At 29.5% G+C, this 10,379-nt stretch overlaps 1 protein-coding gene across 3 annotated transcripts; it reads right to left on the reverse strand.

The window, feature by feature from the left end:
• Window positions 1-3,244: 3,244 nt before the first annotated feature.
• Window positions 3,245-9,471, reverse strand: LOC113846242 (synaptotagmin-2-like). 3 transcript variants are annotated; one of them, XR_003501653.1, is made up of 13 exons: window positions 9,029-9,242; window positions 7,667-7,765; window positions 7,511-7,561; window positions 7,268-7,391; window positions 6,430-6,548; window positions 6,194-6,295; window positions 5,841-5,915; window positions 5,655-5,731; window positions 5,331-5,577; window positions 4,825-5,175; window positions 4,525-4,656; window positions 4,051-4,288; window positions 3,245-3,585 (listed from the first exon to the last, which is right to left on the reverse strand). XR_003501653.1 is itself a non-coding variant. In XM_027474273.1 (12 exons), the coding sequence occupies exons 1-12, from the start codon at window positions 9,137-9,139 to the stop codon at window positions 4,160-4,162; spliced, it is 1,617 nt and encodes a 538-aa protein (XP_027330074.1). In that variant the 5' UTR covers window positions 9,140-9,471; the 3' UTR covers window positions 3,771-4,159. The 3 variants fall into 3 exon arrangements, 2 of the variants coding, with proteins under 2 accessions (XP_027330074.1, XP_027330075.1); XM_027474273.1 differs by lacking the exon at window positions 3,245-3,585 and having other exon boundaries at window positions 3,771-4,288; window positions 9,029-9,471; XM_027474274.1 differs by lacking the exon at window positions 3,245-3,585 and having other exon boundaries at window positions 3,959-4,320; window positions 9,029-9,328.
• Between the last annotated feature and the right edge of the window lie 908 nt (window positions 9,472-10,379).

Here is a 10,379-nt window from a genome sequence, read left to right on the forward strand (position 1 = left end):
TTTCTCAATTTTTAGTCTTTGTTCGTAGGTTGGACATTAACACGTGCCACGCCAGAAGTTGTTCGGAGTTAATGGGACCAGGTTAACTACAGTGGACTTCAGAAAGGTCTTTTTTTCTTTAATAAAATCCACTTTTAAATATCATAAGATGTTTAGGTAAGTTTTTATTTTTTCAAAAAAATCGATTATATCTATATATTTTTACAAACTACTTTGAGTAACTTTTAAAATATCATAAAAATGACAAATGTTGTCCAAGGTGAATATTAGGCTATTATCATGTTCGTTTGACTTCATCGTTCTTTCTTCTTCATTATTTTTTTCCAGTTAAAATGTGGATTTAATTATTATGTGTGTCATATAATTTTAATTTCATTTTTAAAAATAAATTTTGATATAATTTTTATACTTTAGGATTATTAAAATAATTTATAACTTTTGGATCCTTTATAACAGCTTTATAACCTCGTCTTCTTCTTACTAACATGATTAACAACTATTAATAGGTTAGTGCTTGAATGTGTTATGAAAATTTAGTTTGATCTTTAATGTGTTATGTAATTTTAATCTGATTCTTATAAATAAAATAATTTTTAATTTAGCTCCCAATTTTTGAAAAAAAATCAGAGACTATTTAAAAAAATTTACTATTCAAGATGAAATTAAATATTATTTTTCATAAAGGGAGCAAATTAAAAATACATAATACATATAATAATTAATATATATTTTGACAAAAAAAAATAAAACTGATATATCAACAAGAGAAAAATGGCGCTATGACAAATTATATACAATTTATATTTTTTTGTTGTTCATGATTCTGTGTGTTTATTTCTTTATTATACTGGGATTACATATGGTTGAGCTATCATGTAGATTGTGTAAATTGCAGTCGATTTGAACAAAGTCCTATACCCTTAAACAGTTAAATGGGCTCAATAAAACTACCTTTACAAAGCTTATATAGATAAGCCCTTAATTTCAATATTGTTAAATTAATTAGAAAAATCTATTTCTCAGTATTAATTTTAACATATATAATTGTATTAATAAATTGTATGGTTAATTATATTGACTTTCTTAGGGTTAGTGCTAATTATATTTATACCCTTGTATTATAAAAGGAAAATATCTACTTTGTTCATCTTATATATTATCTTTACATGTTGACATTTATTATTTTTAAAAAAATATTAATCTCTTGTATCTTTATTTATATTGTATACACAGTACCTTTAAAAATAAGAAAATAAGAAACGTGACGTGTAAAACACAGTATCATGTTTTAATTAAAGATATAAGAAGAAAGTACTCCTTTTTATAGCACCATACAAATATCAAAATAATACATCTTTGATTTTGTTTTACTTTATTTTATTCTATCTTATTTTTATTTTATTTCAATTGCTATTAAAATGTTATTAATAGATTATTCTAACCTATTCATATCATGTAAGAGACTAAAAATTTGTTTTAATCTTATTGATTTTTGCCACTTTTCGCATTTCACTGCTTCTAACTGTAAAGCAAATTTCAAATGCAATTACAAAGCTTTAAAAATAGAATAAAATACGAGTTTTTGAAAGAAATGGTAATGGATAACAGAACATGTGTATCAATTCATATAAAATTGTGTGTTTAGTTTTATTTGATTCAAGCTAAATAAGATTGATAATTTATACAATGGGTTGTAAATTAAGAAAATATTTTATATCTTCTTACATAATAATAATTATTACTGTTAATTTTATATAAATAAATAGTAATACTAATAGTTTATTTAAAAAATGTAAATATTTTTTAATATTAAAAAAATAAAAAATCACAACTATTAATTTAAATATATATAATATTTTCTCAAATTTATTAATACAACATTGAGTATCAAAAATATTTATCTTTAAAAGTGAGAGAAATAAAAAATAGTTTATAAAAGTTGACTGAGAAGGAAACATCACCTTGCTTGTGTTTCTTTACCAATAAAGCAAAGCATGATAGAGTAATCAACTCATTTTCCAAATTGATACTTTAAAGCCATTTAACATTGTCTAGTGATGAACAGAACAAAGTGAAACTCTTAACTTTTTAGTTTTTCTTATTTCTCTCCATGATTTAAGCATTGCCCTTATTATCTCGTACACTAACAAATGTAAAACATGGACTGCGAATCATACAGATTTTTGAAATTTATTTTTAAGAGGCTTTTTTGAAGAGATAACACCAAATTTGTTTTTTTGGAACTCCTTATAAAAAGAAGAAAATTAATATAATTAATGAATAAAAATTTTCTTAGATATGATTTATCTCCTTAAATTTTAACGAATTTAAATAACAGATTTTTTTAAAAATAAAGAAATATAAAATGATTATAACTTATAAAGTAAATTTTTAAAAAATTATTATAATAAATTTAAAAAGCGCTCTAAATGTTTTGCACCTTGTGTTTTGATCCTTAGCAAGTGAAGTAGATTGTGTTTGTGTAAAAAATAAATTATTTAAATTTTAATAATTATTAATAATATGTAGTTTTGAGAGTAATATACAAATAATCAAGTACTATACTTTCATTAATATATAACTATATAAATGAGAGATGAATTAATTTCATAAACAAAATCATATATAAAAGTTTGGTTTATGTATAATTAGAATAGTTTTCAAAATTAAATATAAAATTTAATTCAAACTAATAATTTTTTTTTTTTTGGTTTTTGATATTTTTATCTTGAGTTAGTTTAATTCGATTTTGTAGTTTGCATTAAATTAAACGAATTTATGTTCCCTTAAAAGACACATTACGTGTCCTAGTATTGTCCATGGAGGCTCCACAATAACAATACAAATAATTAAATATAAATTAAGGCAAGGTATATATTATTTCACTTTTGTACATCAAGTGTTTAAAAATTTTATACTGTCTACTTCGTTGTTAATTTCTTTTATTTTCCATTAAAAATATGTATAAAAATATTAAGGAATTATAGGATTTCATTATTATTTTTTGCATCTTAAAAATATTACAAAATGAATAAAATCGTTTTGTCAATATTAGTGAAATCACTCTTTTTATGGTGACGCTTAACCCGATTTTCTTTTAGTTTCTTTTTTCTTTGAAATCTTAACAAACTATTTTCAGTTTCTTTGAAATTTTAACTCACTTTTTGTTTTAAACTTATCGTCTCTTTAAAGGAAGAAGTCGGGTAAAATATAATTTTCGAAAAATAATTAAGGAGTTTTTTACAGAAGCTAATTAAAAGATATTTTATTTTTAAAGAGAAGAGAAACCTAAAGAAAAGATTGTTAGGCTAGAGTTAGACATTTTCACTTTATGAAAGAAAAAGAAGCTCAGAAAAATTCATTTGTAACGTTGAATATGTTGTCTGCAAGGTTAGAACAGTTCGAATTTATAGGCCCGCTATGAGACCACGCAGCTTAAGAACTCACTGTTGGGACATCCATTTCAGAGAAGGCCCAATGAAGTAAGAACATTGTGCACTGAGGATCAGTGAAATGCACTTTTGAATTTTGATCCAAAAAAGAAAGTGATGGAAGATCTTTAGTACACAAAACCTCCGAAGCTTCCTGCATATGGATATATTTTATTGAAGAAATTAACTTTATCTGAAAGTGAATTTTTGACAAACATATTGTATATTCAGTTTTTCAGTTGATTTTGGTTAAACTCAGTTGCACCTAATGAACAAAGGTTGTTTTAAGCGGATGCAAAGAAAATAAAAGGCAAAGATCTATTCTTGCAAATCTTTTGAACGATCAGAACATATTCTTGTGTATTTAGTAAAAACATACTCTGGGTCCAAAAATTTGAATGTTCCCTTTATTTTTTCAGCGAGTGGTTTGCAACCTAACAATAACAATAATACTAATTATGTACTTCTGGTAACTTATTTTCTTTTGGAATTATGCGTTGTTAATTAATAACTCACACAGATATTAACAGAACTCGAATAGGGAGCATAACTCATAAGATACTACATAGTATTCACATTGTAGTGTTTATTTAACAAATTACAAATAAAGCATACTCACAATTTTTTTCTTGGTGTCAGAAAGAGCGAATCAAGTTTGAGAGGTTTCATAGTGCTTTGCAAAGTTATGTACGGAGGGAATTTGTGTGTGCATGTGGTGCCCCCCATCATCAGGGAGTTCTCCACTGAAGCTCAATTTGGATCCGTCCATTTCTTGAATCAATGAGATGATATTTCTCGTTGATTCTTTTGTTGGTAACAACATCGGATAAATTTATATCCACATAACCCAGACTTTCCTGATTAGAAGAAAAATGAAGAGTAGAACAGTCTGATTCAGGATCAGGATGAGATGATCTAAAATCATTAATCTAGTTTCATATTGTAGAAATTAAATAAGTGCTTATTTTAGCTCCTTTTTTTTTTTAAAAAAAAAAATCGTTTATTTTTTCCAGTTTCTTCAAAAAGTTTTTAAAAATGAAGTAACATTCTCTAAATACTAGTATCATGAATTGAGTGTGATTATTTTCGTTACCTTAGGATGCAGCAGGCCCAACTTTGAGGAAGCACTTTGCACTTCAACATACAGCCTCTCATTGGTGGGGGGTTCCTCTAGCATAAACTGAAACGTTTCACCCCATCTTGGATCCCTATTTTTCTTTACATGCTGTATGGTTTGATCAATTGTCAAATTTCACGCTAAGGTAAAGACATGATTAAATTCTTAAAAACAACAGTTGCAGCAATCCTTTTATCTCACTAGAGCTTCTATTAGTCTTCTTTTAACCTTTTGGTGCATCTATATCATAATCACAATAATATATATAATTAATACCTTGGTTTTTCTCTCTTCTCCTTTAAAAATCAGTCGTGCATAGGGATTTGTGTGGTGTTTTCCTTCCACATCTTCAGCTTCATGTATGATAATTACAAGCAAACCACCACTAGCAGGTGTTCCTTCAGGAGCCTTTTCTATTGCATCAGAGTCCTTCACATTATCAGGTAACTCATCCTCCTTGAAAGGTTTGTACAAAACTTCCACAGTGAGCTGCCCGCGTGACTTGTTATTCTCAGCATCATTGGGCTCCATTGTCTTGAGTAAATTAAGAGTAACTACTTTTGATTCATCAGGTGTAAGCTCTTTCAATGAAATCACATTCATACCCATCTTGTCATGCTTGCCAATCTAGGAAAAAGAAAGAAAAATCATGCTTGAAACTATGTAAAAGGAAACTTTTATGCAATGAAGATATTCTAGTCCTCACAGTTTGTATATAAGATATAACACTCAATTTCAAATCTAGAATTACATCTGAAGATATTTAGTGATATATTATATACCTGCTCCCAGTCATAAATAGTAAGCTCTAACACTTGAGATTCGGGATCTTTGATGACCAAATTGAATTCCTCATTCCATTCTGGATTCAAATTCTTGTATTTCACAGTTGTTTTCTTTGAAGGAAGTTTATCATCTGTGAGTTTAAGTTTTACATAAGGGTCTGATGCCCCCAATAGATCTTTCTTCCTAACCTTCATTGCCCTCACAACCTTCACATGAAGGATTCCAACTGGCACTTTCATGGCTCTGATCACAAATCAACCACAATTAGCTAGTGCAAACACAATCTTGTGAACTTGATAAAAGGAAGAAACAATACATACTTTGCTGGATCCATTATTTGCACCTCTAGGGCCTTAGGCCACAGATACATTTTTGCAACTTGATCTTTAATAATTTCCTGAAAGGAAAGGAAGTGAATATGAGAGATCAATATATACCATAACTTGATAAGCATAATAATGACTAGCCATAAACAATTAGGAAAAATTTATAGGACGATATGCTACCTGGACAATCCTATAAAGACCAGGAATAGACATTGCATCAGCTCCAAGCAGTTTTAGTCCAAAATCAACATGTGGCTTCAATCAAGAGATTCAAGATAGAAAAGGGGAAGAAAAAGATAAGAACATAATTGCAAGATGGATGATGCAGGAAGCGTGACATGGATGCTGTGCTTGTATGCTACATCTATAAATGCTAACATGGTTTCCATTAACTAGGATTGTGGGTTTAACATAATGTGAAATTATTCCTTTGGTCATCAATATGTCAGTTTTAGCGTCAGAAATCTTTGTCCTCACTAAGAACTGCAATGAAATTTAGTCATTAAGGAAGGATTTTGACATATCATACACACCTTCTCCATGAGAGAGACGTAAATATTGGCAAAACAAGGAAAACTTGGAACCAAAGGTTTCAGAGTTATACGTGGAGCAGCAAATACTTGCAGATCAACAACCTGCAATTATGGAAACAAAGTGGGTGCATTTAACTTGTAAGTTGTAACCTTTTACAGCTAAGAACATTAATTAAACCAAACATTTTCCTTTTTTTTTTCCCGTTCTTCAAAAGGTCATGAAGGTACTAATATACCTGCACTGTTGCTCGCAGCCCAAATGCTTTAATTGCAACTATAATATTAGGATTCCCAGCCCATTTTATTGATGGTTCCATAATCAACTCTTTTTCATCAGTACTGTAGACCTTCATTCCTGGCATATATTCAGATGAAGATAAAGGTTAATCAGTCTAAAGTCTAAACTACTTATATTTGCTGAAAGTGTCATCAAGGATCAGGTGTAAAAAATCTGGAACCATGAAACCTGAAATGACAATGATTTCATTTTACAGTTCTGTAATACTGTAGAAACCAGATGCATGGTCAAGTCAACTGAATTCCAGGGACACACTGGAATTTGACCATAATCTTGTTCTAGCAGCACTCTTACCCTTTTAATCATTTTTCAGGTGTAAATAAAACTACTGTTTAAATTGACATAATTTCCTTGGTTGCATCTGAGCAAACTATCACGCAGAAAATTTTTATGCAAAATATGATTCAAATAATTCGCAATCATGTTCATTATTGGAAGTTAGGCTTCATATGGCATGTCACAAGTAGCAAGAGACATGTATCACAACAACCCGCCTTAATTAGCATGTTAATAATGCCTTCCTTAAAAGTTAGAATATTAAAAACTACAAAACGTTTTATTCCTGTAATTTTTCTTTCATGATTAATTTGAGAATGAAAAACACTTAACCGACAGTGCTTGGTCAACTACTAAACATATACTTGTTTAAGCATTGAGGTCATGATAAAAAAAATGAGTCGTACAGAACAGCAGCTTCGCATTCATAATCCTCATGTGATTGTTTGTGAGTGTGTGTGTGTGGTGTGGAAGAGAGAAAGAGAGAGAGAGATTTCAACCTTGAAAGGTTGGTGGCAATGTACCCAAGTTAAGTTCTTCAAATTCAACTGAATCAATTTTGTACTTCGGAATTTGCTCAGCAATAATGGGCTTTGCTATAGTCCTTGCTGTCTTGCAAATTGCCTATGAAGATTGAATAGTTGGTACCCTTAGAAAATTGCTATCCAAGATACTTGCACGAACAATACACAATCACGTAGATGTCGCAAGCAATTTCGAAAATCATAAAAAAGTGTGCATACCTTGTCCAGATAAGGCCACATGTACTCAATAAATTTATTAAGCCAGTCAAGCTGCAAACAAGAAAATAATATTAATTTTCCATAGAACCTACAACGCATTTCTCGTTTCCAAGGTAAACATTTTACAAAGGCTTATAACTTTAAAGAATAACATACCCTATCATAATCTGGGTTTTTAATCCAAGAGGGTATCTCTGGAAACAACCGTTGTACAGTTTTAGAATCTTGTTCAACCAAAGGTTGAATTGTTGGATCCTGAAATCAAGCATGCCATAGATTGGAAGTGTGAGACAATAATTGAAAGAGAAGGTAATAAAATAACAGACTGCAATTATTAACTTCTACTCCCAATGATAAAATATCAAAAAAATCAATTGGAATCGGTTTAGCTCTTCAAAAAATAATAAAACCAGAAAGAAAACAAGTTCTTTTCTTGTTCCAAAATAATAAATTGAATTAAATTAACTTTAAATACAAGGAAAAAAAAAAGAAAGCGGAATATCTATCAAAAGCATATCATTGAATGCACAGCTCATGTATACTCAAGTACATGCATGTGTGTAATAGAAATTAAGTTGCATTTTTTCTCATTAATAATACCTGAGTCCTATATAAAGTATTCTATGCATTTTTCCATGAGTTGACTAAACTAATCTAGCACAATTTCCCCTGCATGACCTTTCCTTTGAATTTATAAATAAAGAATTATCAAAATTCAACTCGAAATTTGTAATTTAACATGAAAGCATATGAGGTCGAGCAGAAGTATTTCAATACAATATTATTTACTTCACTGAAAAAACCTATCTGGCCCTTTGTTTATGTAATTTCAATTTTTGCCCATCTTTAGATACCCCTCTTTCTACACTATGGAGTTTCAGCATTCTCTGAAATTCCATTCAATGTTGTAAAAGTCCTTTCTAGATCAAGTCCAGAACAGAAAATGAAAAAATGGATTTCCAAGATGTAACCGAGAGAATAGCAATTTTAGTTAAATTGAAAGCAACTACTGCGTTTTCCTCACATAGAACTTTCATTGCAACAGATTATACCTACTATTAATGTTTCAACATCTCACTTCAGGCTAAAATAGTCGTCAGTAAAAGTCATCAAGACCAAGGCATGAGGTGAACCTTATGAGCATTTCAAAATATAATTCCTATTCCATGAAGGAGCACATTTTACTTTTATCAACGAAATCTATAGAATTATGCTCCTACTGCTTATGCATGCAAAAAAGTGATATTCGGGGCAAGATGAATCACCTGAGCAAGGAAGTGCTCAATCTCATCCATAAGTCTTTATAAAATAAATAAATAATAAATAACAACAAAATGTAATCACCAGAAGTTAGCTTGTTCAACCTTAAGAGCAAAAATTAATAGAGGATAACTAACAACTATACCTGGCAATATCATAAATCATAATTCAGCTACCAAAGGAGGATGAAATCGATTCACATAGGAAATCCAAAAATGAGAAGAACAATTAAGAGAAAAATAAGCAACAAAAACTAGCCTTGACATCTGTTGGCTGGAAGTATATGAACAAATAGTAACCAATGACCAGCCCAAGTGAAGTTCCGACTCCAAATCCTAAAAAGCTTGCTATGGTACTGAAAATTCCCATCTTCAATATCTTTGTCGTACAGTAACACCCCACAATTTTATTTGTACAATGTGGAAAACAAAAGGGTGAGAAGGGATGGAGCTAACTTGCTTCCATATTATTCCAAATGGCTGGGGGGATCAGTAAGTTATGTGTGGCAAGGAAAGAAGAAAGTGGGAAAAGACAAGAAGCTGAATATGTTATTATTATGATACAAGTGCAATAAAGAGGCATTAAAACCAGTGGCCAATCTTTACCTTCATCAACGGCCACTTGATCCACTTAACTGTTGACAAGGAAACTAGTAAGCGCGTGAGATTGTACACGCTGTCGGTAATGCCTCGTTGCCTATTGTATTATTGTTTCAGATTTTTTGAAATATAAAGTCTTTCGACCGCGTGGATGTTGGAGGATTGCGATCCAACAGTTAAACATGTTCATCACCCAAACAATGCCTAAAAGTGGTATAATAAAGCCAGGCCCCACTATGCTTTCTATTTTGCCTTTTGGTATTTTATCTCTCTGCTTCGCTATTTAGATAATCTTCTTAATAAAATATGTATTAATAAAAATTATTGTATTAGATGATTTAAAAATGTAAAAAGCATTTATTATTTTTCTTTACATGATAAGTAAGAATATTTGTAGGCTATTATTATATTGATAGAATTATTTTTCAGCAACAATAATAGCGTCCTTATTATTTTGCTTCCATATAATTCTGTGCTTCCTTTTCGCCGTTAACTTTTACCATTTTTATTTTCTTCACTGTATCTTGCATGCATAGGTGCTAGAGATAACTGATTTCTATTTTAGGAAACAAATATAAAATGTATCCAAAACAATAAATAAATGAATAAAAACTAGCATTATCGTTCTTTACAAGTCTAACATATATTTTTAGAATTGTTAGGTTAAGTGTGATTAATTTGATTTTTTTAAATAAAATATCAAATTTGAGTCACGTAAATTAAAAAACTGTTAAAGTTTTTCTCTTTAAATAAATTGATGTAATCTAATTTAAATTAACTGAAATTTAATATATTTTTTCAAAAGCCAATGATACCACAGAAAAATATTATGACTGGAAAGTTGCGCATGTACATGACGTGGGAGTATTTTAAGAAACTAGCTTAACTTATTACATAAATTTTTTAACTCTGACAAGTACTTCTTAAACTGTATAAGCAATTTTATATATAAGTATAATATAAATATAAATAAAATGTATTTTGAAAACACTATTTAATTAACTTAATTT

Source organism: Abrus precatorius, unplaced genomic scaffold (assembly GCF_003935025.1).
Source record: "Abrus precatorius isolate BTA unplaced genomic scaffold, Abrus_2018 Scaffold8, whole genome shotgun sequence".
In the NCBI taxonomy this organism is placed as follows: domain Eukaryota; kingdom Viridiplantae; phylum Streptophyta; class Magnoliopsida; order Fabales; family Fabaceae; genus Abrus; species Abrus precatorius.